Source organism: Microtus oregoni, unplaced genomic scaffold, assembly GCF_018167655.1.
Source record: "Microtus oregoni isolate MIOR12 unplaced genomic scaffold, Mior012 000012F_ref0000307, whole genome shotgun sequence".
Classification (NCBI taxonomy): domain Eukaryota; kingdom Metazoa; phylum Chordata; class Mammalia; order Rodentia; family Cricetidae; genus Microtus; species Microtus oregoni.
In genome coordinates this window covers 16,730,183-16,751,207 of record NW_024543071.1, presented here as the reverse complement: position 1 = coordinate 16,751,207, position 21,025 = coordinate 16,730,183, and the positions used below count along the sequence as shown (strand labels likewise).

The following is a 21,025-nucleotide window of genomic DNA, read 5'->3' as shown; positions in this document are numbered from 1 at the left end:
ACAGCATTCAACTCAAAAATGAACTCCAGCTAAGGCTAACCTAAGAGCATTCTAAATCATTTGTTGCTTGAATTTGACATTAGAGGGGGTTTTATTGACACTAATTCCTTAATATCTGTCACTCCCTGTGTTAGGTTTTCTATTGCTATGATTGAAAAAAAGAGAGAGAGACCAAAATTCTATCACTGAGGGAAGTCAAGGCAGGAACCTTAAGGTAGGAACTGAAGCAGAGACCATAGAGGAACACTGCGTCCTGGCTTGCTCCTCATGGCTTAATCAGCCTGCTTCTTATAAAACTTGGGACCCTTCCAGTAAGCTGAGCCTTCCCATATTAATCATTAATCAAGGAAATGCCTTACAGAGATTCCTACAAACAATCTGATGAAGGATTTTATCAATTGAGTTTCCTCTAGTTTGTATAAAGGTGACATCGTCGTCATCATCATCATCATAAACCTCAAACACTCTCCAGTGAGGTCAGATCAAACCAACAAGGACAGATCTGGAAACATGGGATGGCCAAAACCAAACCACTAGTTAGTCAGGATGTCTCCAAAGATAGTTGTTCAAAAACCATGGAGGAAGCTGTCGGAATCAAAATGAATTTATGCTGGTCATGGCGGCGCTTGCCTGCAGTCTAGGAAGTTGGGAGACTCCAGCTAGAGGCTGAGTCTGAGGCCAGCCTGCACTTCATTGCAGGACCCCATTTCAAAGTCAGCAACAAAAATAGGCTTGCATGCCACTCTACAGAAAGCGACTAAGACCAAGAGGCTGTGTGTACGGAGATGAATCTTGGGCATGGTTATCAGACACAAATTTAATGTGCCCTGACCTTGGCTCCCACTTCTATTCTGTTTATATCTGTTTCAGAAACTGGCATATTTCAGAAATTTTCACAGAAAGTCCAGCAAATCGCCCTAATCCAGCTGTCTAAAGAGGGAAAATTAAACTGCCCTGGCAAGAGAGGAGATAATCTAAAGAGTCAACCTGGGTCACCCTTTGGTCATCAGACTACATGTAAATGGTCCACATGGCTCTTTGTGTAAATAAAACCCAGGAATTTAAATCGTTAAATAATGTCTTATTCGAAGAGTCCACGCTCGGAAGGCAGAGCAAAAACTGCTTCCCTGGGTTTCTTCTAGACAGGGTTTTAATTGAGAATCAGAGCAAAGACGGTGAATACAAATTCAGTCTTAACCTTCTGTCCTGATGGATCTAGTCTCTGATATTCTCCCCCACCCCTCCATTATTGTCTTTTCAGGGTTGTACTGCCACCAGTTGGTAGAGATGTGAATGGCATTTTTGGATTTCCCAATTCTTGTCTCCCAAGCTTTAAAGGCTAATTGGGTCCTGCTGGTGCCTTTCTCAGTATCTTAGAGCTTTCTTTGGCTTGCCAGTGGCATAAGAGGGTCCTTCTCCTCTCCCACTGCCCCTTCACCTGGAGGTTTGACAACAACCAATCTGCACACTTTCTGCAAATCTTTTCTCCCACCAGCCCCTACTCAAGCCAGATACTGGGATGGGGGCTGGACCACTAATGCACCCTTCTGCCAGCGGCATGCCCGAGGGGAGTGCCTACTGGAGTCTGCCCTTCTAATTCTCCGTTCCCTGTCCTTGTAGATGAATTCTTCGTGTACAACCACCACGACCACCATGTCACCCCGCTCTGAAGCCATGCAGAAAGGAAGAGAGAAATTAAAGACGGTGCCCCTCTACCTGGAAGAAGACATTCGTCCTGAAATGAAGGAAGATATATACGACCCCAGCTACCAGGATGAGGAGGGGCCCCTGCCCAAGCTGGAGTATGTCTGGAGAAACATCATCCTCATGTCCCTGCTGCACTTGGGGGCTCTGTATGGGCTTGTGCTGGTTCCTTCCAGCAAGTTCTACACCTTGCTCTGGGGTAAGCACCTTTCTTTGTTCTGGGCCAGTGCCTCAAGTTTCTCCCCTACCTCTAATGAAGGGTGTCTTGCGATGGGCAGTGGCCCCGTTGGGTCCAGCTTTCCCTAGCTTTTCTCTGTGGTTCTTGATAGAACTAACTGAATGCAGCCTAGTGGGATTGGGGAGCGAAAGTCTCTGCTTTGTTTTCTTCTCTCTCTTTAACAAGACAGGTTCTCATTCATGCAGTCCAGGCTGGCTGGGAACTCGCTCCGTAGCAGACAATGACCTTGAGTCTCTGATTTTCTGGGTCCACTTCCCAAGTGCAGGCACTACAGTGTCCATTACCATAACTGTTTTGTTTGGTTGATTTTTAAGAATCTCACTCTGTTACCTAGGCTGTCCTTAAACTCTCTATGCAGTCCAGGGTGGCCTTGAACCCATAGTAATCCTCCTGTCTCAGCCTGCTGAAATTATATTCTGAGCTACTATATCTGGCAAAAGTAACATGGAGTAATTTGTTGTTCTTTATTAAACACAGGACATGGGGCATACTAGACAGGTACTCTACCACTGTGTCATATCCTTAGCCACTGGGAGTACTTTAACGTGAGTGTTGGGGACCAAGCCCCGAAACCATGTGCAGGACTCACTGAAGGGTACCACTGTGGCAATGAGGCAACCAGCCCCAGTAAGCTTTTCTGTGTGAATCAGTACTTGGCTACCTGTCCCGCCTTTCCTGCCACAGGAGAGCCAGGCCCTACCTAGGAGACATGAGGAAAAGGAACCTTACCAACTCAGGTGGTGAAGCTCAGTCAGGGAACGCGGGAGAGGCTGCACAGGAGGAGGAGCCATTGGGAAGAAAAGTAGACAAGAGGGATGGTTATCCACACACCCATTCAGACCTAACCCCTGGCAGGACCAGGCTGCTTGCCCTGGAGGAGGGTGAAGCAGGCTCCCCAAATGCCCAAGGGTACAGGCACATGGCTCTGCTACCCCAGACAGGTCTTCCAAGTACAGCACATGTCAGTCAACAAGATGTTGACAAGTATTTATGTTACAGAAATGGTTCGTGATCTAGTCTCTACCCAGCCTGCAGCTGTCCCTCTCTCCTGAAGCCATATCATCCGTGAGGCTAACACCTGCTAACACCAGCTGTCTTTACCCTCTACCCATCCTTCCTGGGCAGGGACAGGCATGCTAGAGAATAGAGACTTGAAGAAGGCTTCTGATCGGCACAAGCCCTGACTCCAGGAGTCCTGCAGACTCAGGGCCCCTTGCTTTCTCTGAGGGCTGATGAGCCAGCCCTTCTTTCCCGGACAGTACGGGGAAGTTTGGGGGAACAGAGTCAGGTTTTGGGACTCTGACAACTCTCTCTCTCTCCCTCCCTCCCCCCACCTCGGAATGTATTGTGTAGTAGAGCTGGTTTTACCCTGTCTGTCCCAGGCTTCTTCCATCTTGTAGGTGGTGAGATTCGAGCCCTTAAGCATTGTTTTGGGAAATTCATCCAATGTCCCGAGGAAATAGAGTTTAGGAAACCCCCTCTCTTGGGATCCCGGGTTTTCTAATTACCTACTGAGGCAATGATGCATTATTAGAACCAGGAGGCCTGGGGGTGAGGGGAGTCCTCAAAGCAGTTTGATTCCCTGCAAGCTTCCTCCCTCTCCAGCCTGAGTACTCTGCACAAGCCTTGTTCCGTTCAGGCCTGCATTTGACCAAACTGCCTGATCTTAGCTGGCATCAGTTGCTACTTCAGGGAAAGGATACCATCCAAAGCCAAGACTGTGGTTACTGTCTCGTGGGACCCTGCCCTCTGGAGTGTGCTATGATTTTGGAAAGGAAATTTGGCGCACCCACCTGCAAGGGAAATTATTTCACTCTTGTCCCCAGGCTCTGGTTGGTAGATTAGTGCACAGCATGGCAGCTGTGAGACACGGGTTAGCAAAACTCTTCAGGAACAAGAAGGATTGAAGTCTCAAGTGGGATCTTCTCCTTCCTTTAGGTTTTAGAGGCTTTTATTGTTTAATCCCAAAGGAAAATACATAATTAACAACTGACTGTATTTGTGCCATTTTCCTGGCTCGGGGACTTGGAAAAGTTTTTCTCTCATTTTAGAGCCATTCAGTAGAGCCCTCTGGAGTAAGGTATCTCTGATGACACTGGGAGCCAAAGTACAAAACCTTCCCAACCCTTCCCTAAGGGGAAAGCCATTCACTGGTGTGGACACTTAACAATCTCTCTCCTGGGGACAGAGAAAGGATCTCTGTGACCTCAGCCATTGGCAGAATAAGGACATGATTCGGGGTATGAGGAATCCCACCCATTTCCCTGTGAAGATGGCACTATCTGTGGAGCCAACAAACCTGGGCAATCTGAAGCACGAGGCAAATTTGGATACTTTCTTGGTCTTCCTGCTCTGTCCAAAGTCTTCCCTTTTCTCCTGAGATTTCTGGGCTTGTCCTCTCCTGCTTTCTCTGCTACACGTACAGCCGGATCCACTATATGGGAAGATCTCAATCACCACACAGCCAGAGGCTGGAGATAATCTGAGGCTTCATCCCAGTTCAGAAGAATATGGCCAGCACTTTCCTGAGGACAGATGCTGTCTCTGTTGTCCTGGGGGTCCTATAGAAGGAACAGAATGGGACACAGTAGGCAGAAGAGAGGAAGAAAGAGACCACTTAGAAAATGGTCACCTCTTGATGCAGAAGGACACATGGCAGTTCGTGCAATGTTTGGTGTCCCCAGTCTCGGCTAAGTTCTGTAGCCCCTGAGGTTCCCTGGTTTGCAGAGGTCCCTCGGGTATCTTATACTGCTTCTAACAAGAACTCAGTCCCAATGTCCTGGTGCTACAATCAGAGGAGCAGACAGGTACTCCCAGTGTCCTCTCCCCATTAGATGGTAGGTACCCCCTGATCTTGTAGGTTCTAAGTCAGGGTGCTGTGTTACGTTACTAGGAGATGTATAATATGCCTGGAACTGGAACAGAGCCTTGGTAGAAAACCTAGTCTCAAACTGTGGATCCACTTCTACCAGTGCTGTGGCCCTGGATAAACACTTATAGCTTTTAACTTTCTCTGCATACTCGCTCGAGAGACATCTCTGACCACAAGACATACCCAAGTACAGAACCCTTGCAGCTCTGTCCGCTCCTGAGGACACAGCTGCTTCAGCATGGTGTCTTCATGGCACCTCACACTTGGTATTGTAGACTCCAAACCATTAGGATGTGCACTGACGGTAATAATGGTAAGGATCGGTAAAGCTGAGCCTTCATGTCCACGGGGCTGTGCAGGCCTGACCTGCCCTGAGACCTGCTACAGTGCTGAGATGCTGCAGTTCAACAGGTGAACAGGTTCTGTGTCCTATGTGTCTCCCCTTCAACTAATGGTCCTTCCATTGAGCTCTGACTGCCATTTTCCAAAGATGCTTGATTGTGGGTATTTAGGTCAAGATGAGTAGTGAACCCCTTGAATCCCTTGAAAAAAAAAATCTTCAGCTCAAAGGGCACAGGACCTGGAAAAATGCTCCTATGGTCGGATGGTGAAAGCTAGATAGTGTTTCCAGCATCCTGCCTTTCTGCCCACTTTGTGCCCGGGTCTTCTCGACTCACATCCATTGCTAGGTGGAGAGGTTCCCCCCGAGGCCTAGGTGAAGAGGTTTGAGGTGATGATGATGGGATGCTATGGTGTCTCGGAGACCAACGCATGCGCTCCTTCAAACCCAGAGAAGCACACTCTGGTATCAGGCGAGTATCCTGATACGCTTCTCCTGGTTGCGCACTTCCCAGCAGGCTGACCCCTCTGTTGTCCCCACAGCATACATCTACTATGTGGTCAGTATTACTGGCATTGGAGCCGGAGCTCATCGCCTGTGGAGCCACCGAACTTACAAAGCACGCCTGCCCCTGAGGGTCTTCCTCATCATTGCCAACACCATGGCTTTCCAGGTGAGAAGCTGGTGCTGTTCACTCTTGTGCCTCTACTCGATGGCTGATCCAGGGCAGAGTGGAGATCACTGGCACCCACAGAGGACCACTACCTTCAGTGGTCCTCCCAAGTGCAGAGCTCTCCACAACATGGGACACCTCAGAGTCACTGGGAAGGGAAACAGGAAGGAAGTAGAATGGGTTCTCCAGGCATAACTTTTCTTTTAACCCCTTAGTTCCTTGGGTTGTCACATTGGATGACTGCTGTGGTCCTTCGGGGTAAAGGACCATAGAACACCATCATCAAGAAACTAACAATGGTTTCCTCAACAGTCAACAAAAGCTCATGCTTTTCTCTGTCTTGGGACGCTACTAGAACGGGATTGGGGTGAGATGTGTCTAAGACTCAAGAACAGTCTCGTTTCAGATAGCAAGAGCAAACATGTCTATAGTTCCATGCGCTGGACACTGTGCCAGCATTTGGCACAGGTTAAATCCTTTAGTCCACACAACCATGCCAGAAGGTAGGCCTTATTGTTCTACCCACTGAACAGATAAGGAAACTGAGTCACCACGCCATTAAATAAGCAAACCTGATTGTCCTGTCAAGGCCTAGCATGACGGATGTAGGTCAAGCACTGACGATGGCTCCTGCAAGAAGTTTCTAGTGGGTAGACGGTAGGAAGTTAGGGAAGCGGACTCACCTCGCCATAGGCTGTTGCTAATAGTGTGGGATTTGACTTGGGTGATTGAGGAAAAGGTTTCAGAAAAGAGATTAGTTATTTTGGCTCTCTGATATCTGAGGTTCTTATTACATGTGTGTGATCACCTCTGCTCTGAAAATGTATTTGGCGAAGGCTCCCAGTTTCTGTCTTTGGAGGACAAAGAGAAAGAAGAGAAACACTGACACATTCTTGAAGAGATGAAGTCCAGAAACGTCCCAAGGTCGTTCGGAAATGGGCTCAGGCTTGTCAGTTACATGTTGGCCCTCTTGGGTCGGGTGACATGCCACTCGTGAAGGAGCTGACGTGGAGTTTTTTGTTGTTGTTTTGGGGTTTGTTTTTTTTTTTTTTTTTTTTTTGGATTTTCGAGACAGGGTTTCTCTGTAGCTTTTTTTTTTTTTTTTTTTTTTTTTTTTGGTTCCTGTCCTGGAACTAGCTCTTCTAGACCAGGCTGGCCTCGAACTCACAGAGATCCGCCTGCCTCTGCCTCCTGAGTGCTGGGATTAAAGGCCTGCGCCACCACTGCCCTGCTGACATGGAGTTTTTGCACCTTCACTACAGAGCAGAACCTTGGAGCCTAAGGCCATCTGCGTCCTAACCTCTCTGCCCCTGGCTCAGACATTGCCAGAGGAACCCTGTCTCATGCTGCTTGTCTGAAGAGTCACCATGTTCTCTGCCAGCGAAACTGTCTGAGCACTAAGACTCACCTCCCGTTTCCCACCATGCACCCCTGAGAAGCAACAGTGCCATTCGTGTGCTCTGGGCCCCTGAGCTGCTTTTCCACATAAGCTCTGGGAGTAAACGGCTGGAGAGGGTGTTCCTCCCGTCCTCCTTAGGAATCAGAGGCTCGGGACTCTGATAATGAGTCGGACTGAGAGTTCCAGGCCCTGGCAGACACCTAGGCTCTTGCATTCTCCCAGGAGGGCTTCTCTTCTCAATATTGGTGTCCCCTTTTCTGTCCTTCCAGAATGACGTGTATGAATGGGCCCGAGATCACCGCGCCCACCACAAGTTCACAGAAACACACGCTGACCCTCACAATTCCCGGCGTGGCTTTTTCTTCTCTCACGTGGGCTGGCTGCTCGTGCGCAAACACCCGGCTGTCAAAGAGAAGGGCGGAAAACTGGACTTGTCTGACCTAAAAGCCGAGAAGCTGGTCATGTTCCAGAGGAGGTGAGTGAGAGGGATGGAGCTTGGGAAGTAGGGTTTCAAGACGGACACATTCTCTTAGCACTTAGAATAGCTGAATGAATTTCTGGGTTTATATGCTCACAGCTTTCATTTAAGTCAAGTGTGGTGGTGCATGCCTATAATCCCAGTGCCGGAAAGACACAGGCAGACAGATCTCTGTGAATTCCAGGTCAGCCAGAGTCACATAATGAGACTGTCTCAAAAAACAAAGATCCTCTGGGGACTGAAGAGGTGGCTTAGCAGTTAAGAGCACTTCCTGTTCTTCCAGAGGACCCTAGCTTAGATGCCAGCATTTATATCGGCCGGCTTACACCTGCAACCCCAGCTCCAGAGAACCTGACACTCAATTCCGGCCTTCACAGGCACACATGTTCACGTGGCATTTACTCCCATAGACATGCGCACATATACATAAATAAAAATAATCTTTAAAAAAAGAAAAAAGTCCATTGGCCTTTAGGAAGGGGTGGCAGGTAGGTCTTTAGTCCTAGTACTTGATAGGCAGAAGCAAGTGAATCTCTGTGAGTCTGAAGCCAGTGTGGTCTACATAGTGAGTTCCAGGACAGCCAGAACGACATAGTGAGACCCTGTTTCAAAAAAAAAAGAATAAAAACAAACGAATTATCATTTCAAACAGACTAATGTCATCCCGAGTGTCTTAGACACACATGGGATTAACACAGCTTGTCTTTCCAAAAGCACACGGTGCTGTCGTAGCTGTGCTTTAAAGGTTTGGTCAGGTGAGGCCAGGTGAGGTCAAGTGAGGACAGGTGAGTCAAGTGAAGAAGACACTGAGCCCAAGAGGTGAGGAGAGGACACAAGTTAGCCTACAGAAGACGCAGATTAGGGAAGAAATGGGAAAGCTGGATGTAGGCCTCTCCCGTGACCCAAAAATTGAAGACATGGCTGCTGGGCACCAATCAATTCTCTCAGGAAATCAGAGGTCGGTCTGTGCAAATGAGATTGGGACTAGGCTTCCAGAGGGACAGAACCCACGGGAGATCGAGGACACTCGTTATGCTTCCTGGAGCTTTTGCAGTGTGCAGGCTTTGAGGGAGGGGGATAGCAGGAAAAGGAAAAATGTCAAAGACCCTGAAAGAGAAAAAGGGGGCTTAGGGGCAGATGAAAATCAGCCCTGGCATCCTTGCAGACTGAGGCTGTGGTTTGGTCCTGATTTGTTGAATGACCTGCCTCATCCCTCTACGAAGAAGAAGAATAGGGACCTTGTTCTATGGGCAACTGGTGGGATTATCTTGGGACAGTCTCAGCTCAATGTAGACTTACCTTGAGAATGATAACGATATTCTGTTCTGAAAGGATTTTCCACCCCCTGATGTGGGAGTGTCATATATCAATCTGTTGATTTCATTGGTTAAGCAATAAAGAAACTGCTTGGCCCTGATAGGTTAAAACATAGGTGGGAGGAGTAAACAGAACAGAATGCTGGGAGGAAGAGGAAGTGAGCTCAGAGACGCCATGCTCCGCTCTCCCAGGCAGACGCAATTCAGCTCCAACCCAGGATGGACATAGGCTAGAATCTTCCCAGTAAGCCACCTCGTGGGCTACAAACATTATTAGAAATGGGCTAGTCCAGGTGTGAGAATTAGCCTAGAAGAGGCTAGATAGAAATGGGCCAAGCAGTGTTTAAATGAATACAGTTTGTATGTTGTTATTTCGGGCATAAGCTAGCCAGGCAGCCAGGGTGCTGGGGATGCAGCCCCACAGCTCCTATTACTACAAAATGGCGTCCAATGTGGGGCTTGAACCCATGACCCTGAGATTAAGAGTTTCATGCTCTACTGACTGAGTTAGCCCCTCCCACTGAGAAGAGCCCATCTAGGTAAGGTATCCTTGCTCTACCAACTCTGCATGTGCTCTCTCCCCGTAGGTACTACAAACCTAGTGTCCTGCTGCTGTGCTTCATCCTGCCCACGCTGGTGCCCTGGTATTGCTGGGGTGAAACTTTCCTACACAGTCTGTATGTTGCCACTTTTCTGAGATACGCTCTGACCCTCAACGCCACCTGGCTGGTGAACAGTGCCGCTCATCTCTACGGTTATCGCCCTTATGACAAGAACATTGACCCCCGGGAGAATCCCCTGGTTTCCGTGGGATCTCTGGGTGAGTAAGCCATCTATAGCATTATGGCATTCAGTGGTCTTAGGTTTTGAACCTGGGACTAATGGCTGAGGTCCCTATTTAACATATCAGAGCAGACCTGGCTGCCGGGTTCTCCCTGTATCTCTCAGTCCCTACTTGTTACAGGGCCTCCTGACTGGCACACCCTGTCCCCTATCCTGAACTCTCCAGCTCAGGGGACCAGGCTGTTCTTCCTATGGACTCTCCCAGGTGTCCCTGCCTCTGGCTAGACTCTCCCACATATCCACAGTGAACCTCCTTCTCCATCACACCGAGGAGCAGTCATGTCTTTTTCTTTTCCTTTTTTTTTTCTTCCCATTCTGTCTCCTTATTTGGTGAGCTGTGAGGAAGACACGAAGCATCTGTACTTGTGTTTCGTGTCTCCCACTGTAAAACTAGGGGTTGTGAAATTGGGGAGAACATGAGAGTCAGGCAAGACGTTTCATGTAAAAGAAGGAAGGATTAAAAATACTATCTTTGATTGGAAGGTCAAAAAACAAACAAGCCAGGTTATGGTGGTGCACACATTTAATCCCAGCACTTGGGAGGCCGAGGCAGGTGGATCTCAGTGAGTTTGAGGCCAGCTTGGTCTACAAAGCGAGTTCCAGGACAGCTCGGATTATTTACACAGAGAAACCCTGTCTCAAAAAACCCAAATGTAAACAAACAACAAACAACCTCTAAATGATCCTGGTTAAGTTTCCCTTTCTCCAGTCAAGTCTCATTCACTTCTCTAGGCTGGGCTAGAATTTCCTGCTTGGGTCAGGAGACTCATAGCTATAATAGCAGTATCAATGGAGAATACAATAAACCTGGCGTGTCATGCCTAGCCATGCTATATAAAGAAAAAGAAAGCCCTGATTTTTTCAGTGGACTTAAAAGTGTGTCATTCTTGGGGGCTGGAGAGATGGCTCAGCAGCTAAGAGCTGACTGCCCTTCCAGAGGTCCTGAGTTCAATTCCCTGCAGTCACATGGTCTCACAGCCATCTGTAATGAGATCCGGTGCCCTCTTCTGACATGCAGGCATGCATGCAGACAGAACACTGTATGCATGACAAACAAACAAGCAGAAGGGTGCCCTTCTCAGAGCCTTGGCTCACCTCCCAGGTGTCTTTAATGCACTCCCTCCGCCCCCATCCAGGCTACAGGCACACACACCCCCCACTGCTTGTGTGAGGTCTTCCGTTCACCAATGTTTAAGTCAATCTTATCTACTTAAGCTATAGCCTACAACTCTTAGACCGTCATAGAAGTGGGATCCCAAGGCCTGAGATGAATTCTGCAAATGTAGTATAGTGAAAGTTCCATCTCCAGCCGCTTTAGGACTTGGCTGCTAGAAGCAGCAGCCAGCACCCTGCTTTTCTCTCTGGACGTTTCCTCTCCATGCCTTCTCGTCCTCCCCCACCTCATCTTCTGCTCTCCTGCTTCCTGCCATCCTAGTCTCAATTCCTTCTTCCCTTCCTCTCTCTTTGCTTTCTCTCTCTTCCTCCCACTTCCCTGCTTCCTTTATCCCGATCCTCCCGAAGTACTAAGGCCTACACTTACAGCCTTGTGCAAATGCTCCCTCTCTGAGCTAAGTCCCCAAGTCCTCTTTCGAGTTTCTACACTGTGAGTCAAGAGTTCACTATGTAGTCTAGTCTGGCCTTGCACTTACTCTGTAGCTCAGGCTGATGCTGAACTTCTACCAATAAGCTATTTGCCTGGTTCTTTTTTTATTATTATTATTTTTACCTGGGAAATATGGTCTTTCTAATTTGTCCCAGCCAGACTTGAACTTCCTGTCTCCTGGTCAGCCTCTAGGTAACTTGGATCACAGCCAGGGCTAAGTAACAATGTATAAATCCAGACCCCACAGTCAAAGGCTTCATCTGTTTTGTTATATTTCATGATAAATCGTTCTGTTTTTGTCCTCTCTATAAAATTTAGCACCTTATATCTTGATGTTATTCCTACATATTTTTATCTGTATACATAGAAATTGTAGGGCTGGAGAGATGGCTCAGCGGTTAAGAGCATTGCCCGCTCTACCAAAGGTCCTGAGTTCCATTCCCAGCAACCACAAGGTGGCTCACAACCATCTGCAGTGGGGTCTGGTGCCCTCTTCTGGCTAGCAGGCATACACACAGAATATTGTATACATAATAAAAAAATAAATATTTGCCGGGCGATGGTGGCGCACGCCTTTAATCCCAGCACTCGGGAGGCAGAGGCAGGTGGATCTCTGTGAGTTCGAGACCAGCCTGGTCTACAGAGCTAGTTCCAGGACAGGCTCCAAAGCCACAGAGAAACCCTGTCTCGAAAAACCAAAAAAAAAAGAAAGAAAAGAAATTGTAAAAGGAAGTTAGATTTTAATTTTTTTTTTTTTGGTCTTTTGAGATGAAGCTTCTCTGTGTAGCCCTGGCTGTGTTGGAACTAACTCTGTAGACCAGGCTGACCTCGAACTCACAGAATAAGGGGGATTAAAAGCATGTGCCACCACCACCTGGTGATTTTCATACTTCTTGAAGTCATAGTTTATATTTCTTGTAATAAATTTGTGTAAATGTTCAGTTAAATCCTCAGTGTCATAAAAATAACACATTTTCATCCAAATCAGGAATTTCAGAAAAATGTTTTAAGTATCACGTTATACAGAAAACCTTTATTAGAGAGGTTGTGTGTGTGTCCGTCGGGTTCTCCAGAGTAACAGAACTTATAGAACGCATGTATGTTAGAAGGACTAACAGGCTGTGGTCCAGCTAGTTATCAAAGGCTGCCTGTGGACAGAAGGCCCAGAATCCACTAGCGGCTCAGCCTAGATGTCTCAGCTGGTTTTCCTTACAGCCAGAAGCCTGAAGAAGTAAGGCCAGTGAAGGGAAAGACTTGCTAGTGAGGGAAGGTGAGAACAAGCGCGCAAAGAGAGATTTCCTTCCTCTACTCCTAGGCTTCCAGCAGAAAGTAGGACCCAGGTAGGGGTGTGTCTTCCCACCAAGGATAGGGACTAGAAGTGGGTCCTCCTAGTTCAAATGATTTGGTTACACAAAAAATCCCACACCGGTGCACCCAATCGTTTGGGGGTTTTAGTTAATTCCGGATACAGTAAACTTCACAACCAAGAATAGCCATCACAAGCCAGGCGCGACCTTGCTCGCCTTCAACCCCAGCACTCTAGAGGCAGAGGCAGGAGGATCTCTGAGTTCAAGGTCAGCCTGGTCTACAAAGGAGCTCCAGGACAGTCAGAGATACACAGAGAAACCTTGTCTCAATTCCACCTCCCCCAACCCCTCTTCCCGCCCCAAAAGAATAGTCATTACAGTGAGTGTGGCTGTGTGGCTGATGGGGGAGGGTAGCCCTGCCACAGTGCCTGTGTGCTGATCAGAGTACAACTTTGTACTGTCCGTTCTGTCCTTCCATCTGCATACGGCTTCTTTGCATCAAACTTGGGTTGCCAGGCTGGCTTCAGCAGCTTGTATCTCTTGCAATATGTTTATGTAAATGCTTCATTAAATATTCAGTTTTATTTACTATAAAAGTAACTGTCATTCAAATATCAGAAATTTCAGGAAAAAATTAAATATCATATGATAGAAGAAACCTTCATTAAAGGGATCTGTTTACGAGCAGCATCCCCCTGCACCAGGGTCCGAGCTCTAAGAAGTAGCAGCCACAGCAGTCATTCTGGGAACTAGCAATGGCTGAGAAAAGTCCCACCTTGGCTGGGCCCCGGTTTCTCTTCCTTTCCTGTTGTAGCTGCCTACACTTTCTGGGGACACCAGCCCCACGGGGAAAGGGATGTTGCCTGCTCACCTTCGTAAGAAGCATAGACACTGATCTTCCATAGGGTTCTCCCCTCCTGAGAACACATACACAGTCCAGGAGCCAAGAGCATCTCAGAGCATACTGACATTCCGGCACTTTCCAATGTAAAGTATTTCCCCAGAATAGTCAGATTCTTACCCTATTGGCCTCGAGACACGTTTCCTTCCAACATACTTTCAAATATTAAGGACAACCAGGGCTTCTGAACTCATTGCTTCTGAGTAGAAGGCAGTGGGTTAACCATTCACTAAAGAACAGCACTGGGTAAGAGGTGTGTGAAGAGGAGGAGGCAGCAGTCACCGGGCCCCCTAATGCTCCCCGTGCTTCTCTTCCAGGCGAGGGCTTCCACAACTACCACCACGCCTTCCCCTACGACTACTCTGCCAGTGAGTACCGCTGGTACATCAACTTCTCGACCTTCTTCATCGACTGCATGGCTCTCCTGGGCCTGGCTTACGACCGGAAGAAAGTATCTCAGGCCGCTGTCTTGGCCAGGATTAAAAGAACTGGAGATGGGAGCCACAAGAGTGGCTGAGTTTGGGGGTCACCTTTTTTTTTCCATTCCCAAAACCAGCTGACCAGAGGTTTAATAGTGTGGCTCAAATAGTAAAAAAATACCATCAATGTTTTAAAGAGTCTTGTTTCAAGACACTGTCATTGTAAAATATTCAAATATTAAAAGGTAAAAACTCTTTCATGGTCTAAGCAGATACCCTTTTATTCTTATTTTATTCTTAGTCTTCTACTCCAGGGGCTTTTTTTTTTTTTTTTTTTTTTGGTTTTTCGAGACAGGGTTTCATCCAGGGGCCTTTTCGTGGCTAAGTCCTCCCCTCCCTCTTCGTACTTTATTGCCTTCAGGGAAGCTGTGGTTAGCAGTAGGTAGGAAGAGACCTTTGAAAACTCAGCAAATGTTTTAAATTAAAGGACACCACGGAGAGCGCTCTTGCCTTGATCTCTCTTGAGCATCAACGGAGGTGTCTCGAGCTAAGACTCCAAGCAGATCCTCCTTGACGTTGTCTGCTAACTACCGTCGGGAAAAGGCAAAAAAACTACCACAGACAGAAAAACAAAACCCAAACCCTTTCCCTGGCACAGGGCTTGCACTGTGATAAACTACCAGGGGAGTCAGCAGGCTGGATGTGATCCTTACATGGGGGCGGTGTCACGTAGAAGGAGTTACAATGTTCTTTCTGTGATTGGACCCAGCATCTGCCCAAGCAGACACCAGCCCCTCCACACAGCATCCTTCCATTCTGTCCTGTGCCCTAGAACTTGGCAAGGAAATTCTTCCCATTTCAAGACGGAGAGGGATGAAGAGGCTGAGACTGGCAGCTGCTCACAGTTAGCTTTCCCAGGGAAAGTTGTTTAGATCGAAGAGTTTCTGACAAATGACTCCACGCCCCTCTGCAACAGTTTCAAAGCCCGGTCCCTTTATTAGTCCAGGTTGCTCCTAGGATTGATAAAATCCAGGCATCCCTCCACAGCGTTTTCTCCTTACCTCGTTCCTTCCTGTTAGATTTTATGTTCGTGATGATCCTAGGTCAGCGAACATTTGTTGCACATGTTTGGTTTAAAGAGACAGCTAAGGGCTGGAGCGATGGCTCAGCGGTTAAGAGCATTGCCTGCTCTTCCAAAGAAAGGTCCTGAGTTCAATTCCCAGCAACCACATGGTGGCTCACAACTATCTGTAATGAGGTCTGGTGCCCTCTTCTGACCTACAGGCATATATGCAGACAGAATATTGTATACATAATAAATAAATATTTTTTTAAAAAAAAGAGACAGCTGGGGGGCTGGAGAGATGGTTCAGTGGTTAAAGGTCCTGAGTTCAATTCCCAGCAACCACATGGTGGCTCACAGCCATCTGTAATGAGATCTGGCGCCCTCTTCTGGCATGTGCCATCATACATGGAGGCAGGATGTTGTATACATAATAAATAAATGAAAAAATCTTTTTTAAAAAAAAAGTTATAGGAGACAGCTGGAAGATGCCATGCAGGCTGCTAGGGAGAACATTCTCCACCAGTCTTCCTGAGCTGTACTCAACAATCGGACTGGCCAGGCAATGTGCTCGCCACTACAACAGCAGCAAGTCTGTTGGGGGTAACCAACTGCTACCTGGGTAGACCTGAGACCCACTCGACAGAAGGGAGTTCAACATCGAGAAGCCTGGGGCTGGGGTCCAGGGAGATGGCTCAGCAGATAAAGGCCCTAGCTGTGCAAGCCTTATGACCTAGGGTCAATCCCAGGAGACCTATAAAAAGCTCAACAAAGCCGGACGGTGGTGGCGCACGCCTTTAATCCCAGCACTCGGGAGGCAGAGGCAGGCGGATCTCTGTGAGTTCGAGGCCAGCCTGGTCTACAAGAGCTAGTTCCAGGACAGGAACCAAAAGCTACGGAGAAACCCTGTCTCGGAAAAAAAAAAAAAAACCCTCAACAAAAGGGTACATTTCTGTAATTTTAGTACTCCTATGGAGAGATGGGAGACACAGAGAGACTTCCCTAGAAGCTTGCTGGCCTGCTAGCTGGGAGTAGCTTGGCAAGAGAGATCCCACCTCCAAAACAAGGTGGAAGAACTGACCTCAAAAGTTGTCCTGTCACCTGCATGTGTACCCCACACACACACAAATAATGACAGTAACTTTTTAATTAAATTTTTAAAGCCTGTAGCTGTGGAGTTCCTAAGCCTTAATAAGGCACTTACTATTGTTTTCCTAGCTGGACATAATGTGTCCATCAAATTACCTTCTGAACAACTCTGTTTTTGCCTGTTTGGGCAAAACCTCTCAGCTTTGGTCAGAGAAGGCTCTTTTCACAGTGGTCAGCAGTAGCTTCCGAGACTCGGTTTGTCTTAGTAGTGAGACTACGTGACTGAGTGCTCAGTCCTGAAAGCAGCATCCATGTTAATGTCTCCAGAGCTCAGGGAACATCATGGTAGAAGCGGCAGAAACAGCGTTTGCGCCTGAGAGCAGGGCTATGGTAGCACAGAACACTGTCTTCCAGGCATGGCATGGCCTGCGCACTCTTGAACTTAGGGCAGATGTGATTACCTGCAAAACATCTATTCAAGACTGGGCCTGTCACCATCATGTCATGCCTAGGAGTGGGGCTCACGAAATAGAGACGGACAGCTTTTCCATCTTCCCTCCCTCCCTTTCTCTCTCTTCTTGGTGGAGACACTGGTAAGGCATCTGCACTTCTGTAAACGAAGCTGCTCCCATGGTCATGTAAGTCATTCTCATGAAATCTATTGACTATATAAAAATAAAAGACATGAAAATAGAAGGGGGGCTGGAGAGATGGCTTAAACGAGAGTGGTTAAGGACCCCACTGCACTTCAGAGGACCTAGTTTCCCTTCTCAGCATCCATAGGGCCCCTCATACTGTCTGTAACTTCAGCTCCAGGGGATCTGGTGCCCTCTTCCGGCCCCTGTGGGTACTGCACGAATGTACACAGGCATACAAGCAAGCAAAACACTATACATAAATATTTGTTTAAAGACTTGAAGGTAGAAGGAGACTAGCTGGGGAAATAAAGTAACTGAGTAAGAAGAGTAGCAGAATGAGAGAGGGTAACAGAGGCCCCAGGAAGACCCAGAAAGTTCGGTCTTGGCAATGACTGTATAGACTTTCTAAGGGTGTTCCTCAAAGGACATAATTTACAACAAGGTTTGAAGACCAGTTGAGCGTCAACGGAGGTGTCTCGAGCTAAGACTCCAAGCAGATCCTCCTTGACGTTGTCTGCTAACATGGTTTAAAAATTAAAATTCCATGGGCTGGTTTATTTTCCTTATCTTGGAGAATCTTCTTTTGTAAGTGAAACTGTAGGGTGGTTTCATGAGGCACATTGTTTTGATTCAGGGATAAGATGGGAGGGCCAAGCCACAAGGTTACAAGCATTCTGACCTTAAAGAAGTATATTTGCTGTTTTCGACATGGGTGTTTGAGGTCTCTTCTGGAAAACATTGCATCACCACAGACAATTCTGGCTTCATTAGTTGTGTTGGAGATACTTGACTCACAGTCAATGAGAAAGGCAAACCAGATTCCAGAACCAAGAGCTTCTTTCCCTTTTCTGTCCCCATGATGAGATGGGCTCATGCCTTCCCTTCTGGGATGGACCTCAGACTCTGAAACCGCGAGCCCCAATCAATCCTTCCTCCATCAAGTTGTTTCTTAAAAAGCTGACTTCTTTATTTGGGCATATCAGTGCAGAAGTCACTATTACAGAACCATTTGTGTCTGCTTGCTTGCTTGCTTGCTTGCTTGCTTGTTTGAGACACGGGCTCACTAGGTATCCCAGGCTGGTCTTGAACTCACAGAGGACTCACTGAGAAGAGCCTCTGCCTCCCAGTGGTTGGAATCATTAGGACATCTTAACACTACACCCCAGCTGAGTTTTGACAGGTCTGTCATGTGCTTGACTTTTTCCGACCACAGTTCACCCTGTTCCATCCTCAGCTCCTCCAGGGAGCTTTCCCCTGCTGGAAAGTTGCCCTGTGACTAGGCAGTCATGCTCAGTGAGATGAAGACTCTCAGGGGTGTCTGGATCTATCTCCGCTACAGAACACGCTAGGTGTCACCCGAGTATGAAGTAAGTCCAGTTGTGTGACCCATAGTAGCCTTCTATGATGCAGGCAAAAACTTATTTTTCTCAATGGATTTGGCACAAGGGATTCAGATAATAATCACAAAGCACAAGAAATAGAGAGTGTGCCTTGGAGTGGCTGGGGGCAAAAAGAACTTCCTCCTGGGGACACTCAGCTCTGTCCCGCCCCGCGACCCTCCCCAGACTTCTCTATCCAAGCTGTAAAGGAGCAGGTGGGCTGTGTTGACTTCATGTAGGTCTGGACCCACATGAGGACCTGCTCAGAAATCCCTACAGAGTATCCATTCTAGGCCATTTCTCAAAGAAAGCAGTAATAGTTAGGGTCAGGGAAAGCAAAGTGAGTTGTTCCCTAATTCCAGCAGAGGGTGCAAGAATGCTCACAGCGCCTCTTCTTATTTCTTGGAGAATTCTAGATGACCTAAAAAACATTCCTGACACACACTTTTTTCTTGGTATAGCCGTTTAAAATGATGTGGATTTCCACAACATTACCCACCTTAATGAGGACAGTTACACAGGCTGAATCACAGCCCCACACTGCGGCAGTCCTGGTGTGCGAGGGTTTTCAGTCAATCCACTGGTCTGGATACAGTCAGTGCTTTGTTGATACTCAGAAACATGCCCTACTACGATCCTAGCATTTTTATCTCGGCAAGTTTCTTTTCTCCATCCTCCTTAAGACTCTGGTACAAGCTGCACTAACTGTAAATCATTTAATTTTCTTCTCAAGTAAAAGTGAGGAGGCAGGAGAGATGGCTCAGTGGGCAAGAGCACTGGCTGCTCTTCCAGAGGTCCTGAGTTCAATTCCCAGCACCCACACGGTAGCTCGCTGCCATCTATGGTGGGGTCTGATGCCCTATCTTGCATAGGGTTGTACATGCAGATACAGCACTCATATAGATTAAATAAATAAATCTTTTAAAAATAAAGTAAAAATGAGAAAATTAAAGTGAACAATTCTGAGGTATTTTGTACACTCACATGGTTATGAAGCCAACACAACTAGTTCCAAAATATTTTCCTCACTCCAGAGAGACACTGCACCCTAACTCTGACCCTTCTCCTCCTCTTTCACCTCGCGCGCCCATCCCCCACTCCTGGCAACAATTTCTCTTTTGCTCTTGGTTTACTGTAGTATTTCACAGAAATAGAGTCATAGGCCTGGCCTTCTTCCAGCACGTTCTGTACATCTGCTGACTTGACTCCTTTCACTTTTCCTATTAGCACCTCATTGTGCCTAGACATCCTCAGTGTGGCCAACGCCATCGGTCTCTCCCTCCCCCATCTCCCTTGAAGAGTTCTGTGATTCCAGATACGCACTGCCGCATCTGGCTTCACCTGGGTTTGGGGATTTGAAGTCAGGGCCTTGAGTCTGTCTGGCAAGGTCTTTATGCACTGAGCCCCCTTCTCAGCACCTCTTTTATCCTGGGGAGCAGTCTCTTTTCCCCAGTTAAATTTCACAGCTAAATGTGCGTTCAGTCTAGCTTCTGTCTCTTCGGTTTTCTACAGACTGTCAGGTGCACAGCCACAGAGGGAAGGAAGCGGGTCCCCACACTTTTGGTCAAACTGTACACAGGTCCGTTTTCCTTTCCCAACGTCTATTTCCTAATTCCTTAGAAATACAGGTTCTTTTCCGTGCCGTTAATAAAATACCAGGCAAAAGCAACTTAAGGGAGGAAGTTTTCCTTTTGGCTTACATAGGAAGGTGCATCAGGAAGGTGTTCCAGCTTCGCCAGCAGGAGCATGAGGTGACCTTGTGTCTGTCAGGAAAGGCTCGTGCCCAGCTCTCTGCGACCTCCTTTTGCCTTTTTTAATTCAGAACAGACCCCAGCGTGTGTCAAGGTGCTACCCACATTCAGGGCGACTCTCCCCTTCCTCAGTCAGTCCAATCGGACATACTCAAGAAGTCTATCTCTTTGGTGATTCTCAATCCAGTCAGTCTGACAGGTAAAATTAATCACAATGAAAACACTGAGGTGGCAAGTCTATGGCCCTGTGTGCCCGGTGACACAGCTAATGAACACTGCACAATTACTGGAGCATTTGCTTCTAACTGGCTTAGGTCTGAACAGGAGTGGAGCTTTGGGCTCTTGCGGTAATTCTCCAATCCTCCTTGGGTCACCAACCTGTTTTCCACAGCGGCCGAACCACTCTCCATCCTCACCCGCAGTATTTAGCGGCACCCCTGACTTTGACTCTGCATTATCAAAGCTGTCCCGGACCCCTTCCCCATGAAATACGGGCTAGGGGAAGTGATCCTAACCTTTTCCACTCTAAGCCTGTTGGAGGTGGCAGCCTGTCCTCCAAAGTCACTAAGGCACACTCGCCACATCCCCTCGGGGATCTCCACAGCCATCTTTCCTAGAACCCTCCACTCGGCCTCACACAGAACCCCACACTTAACCCCTACAAAGCTGGGGCCTGGGGCAGGAGGAAGCGGCTGTACTCAACGCTTCAGTCTTCCGGTCGCGGGTGCTTGCTCAGGCGCACCAAGCCCCGCCCCCGCTCCCACGCCCTGTCGCTGCCCAGGCAGGTCTGCCCGCCCCGAGCCCCACGCCGCAGGAGACAAAGGGAGAGGCGAGCCGCCCCTCCCGGGGTTACTCCCGGTCAACACCGCCCCCGAGGTTACTCGCGTTCACTCGGCCCACAGCGCCTGACCCCGCGCAGCCAATCAGCAGCCGCGCTGAGGCTCGGCCCGCGCCCGCTCCAATCAGAAGGCGCCGCCGCTGCAGTTTGCTCTGGGAAGTTGTCGGCCTAGGT

At 48.0% G+C, this 21,025-nt stretch overlaps 1 protein-coding gene across 1 annotated transcript; it reads left to right on the top strand.

Annotated features, from left to right (window-relative positions):
- Positions 1 to 1,620: 1,620 nt before the first annotated feature.
- Positions 1,621 to 14,191, top strand: LOC121454384 (acyl-CoA desaturase 3). Its single transcript, XM_041661687.1, has 5 exons — positions 1,621 to 1,903; positions 5,697 to 5,827; positions 7,496 to 7,701; positions 9,608 to 9,840; positions 13,992 to 14,191. Exons 1-5 carry the CDS (start codon positions 1,621 to 1,623, stop codon positions 14,189 to 14,191), a joined length of 1,053 nt encoding a protein of 350 aa, XP_041517621.1.
- Positions 14,192 to 21,025: the final 6,834 nt, after the last annotated feature.

Coding starts and splice junctions, on each gene's coding strand:
- LOC121454384 (XM_041661687.1), top strand. CDS start 1,621: ATGAATTCTTCGTGTACAACCACCACGACCACCATGTCACCCCGCTCT. Junction 1,904..5,696: donor GTTCTACACCTTGCTCTGGG/GTAAGCACCTTT, acceptor TTGTCCCCACAG/CATACATCTACTATGTGGTC. Junction 7,702..9,607: donor CTGGTCATGTTCCAGAGGAG/GTGAGTGAGAGG, acceptor CTCTCCCCGTAG/GTACTACAAACCTAGTGTCC.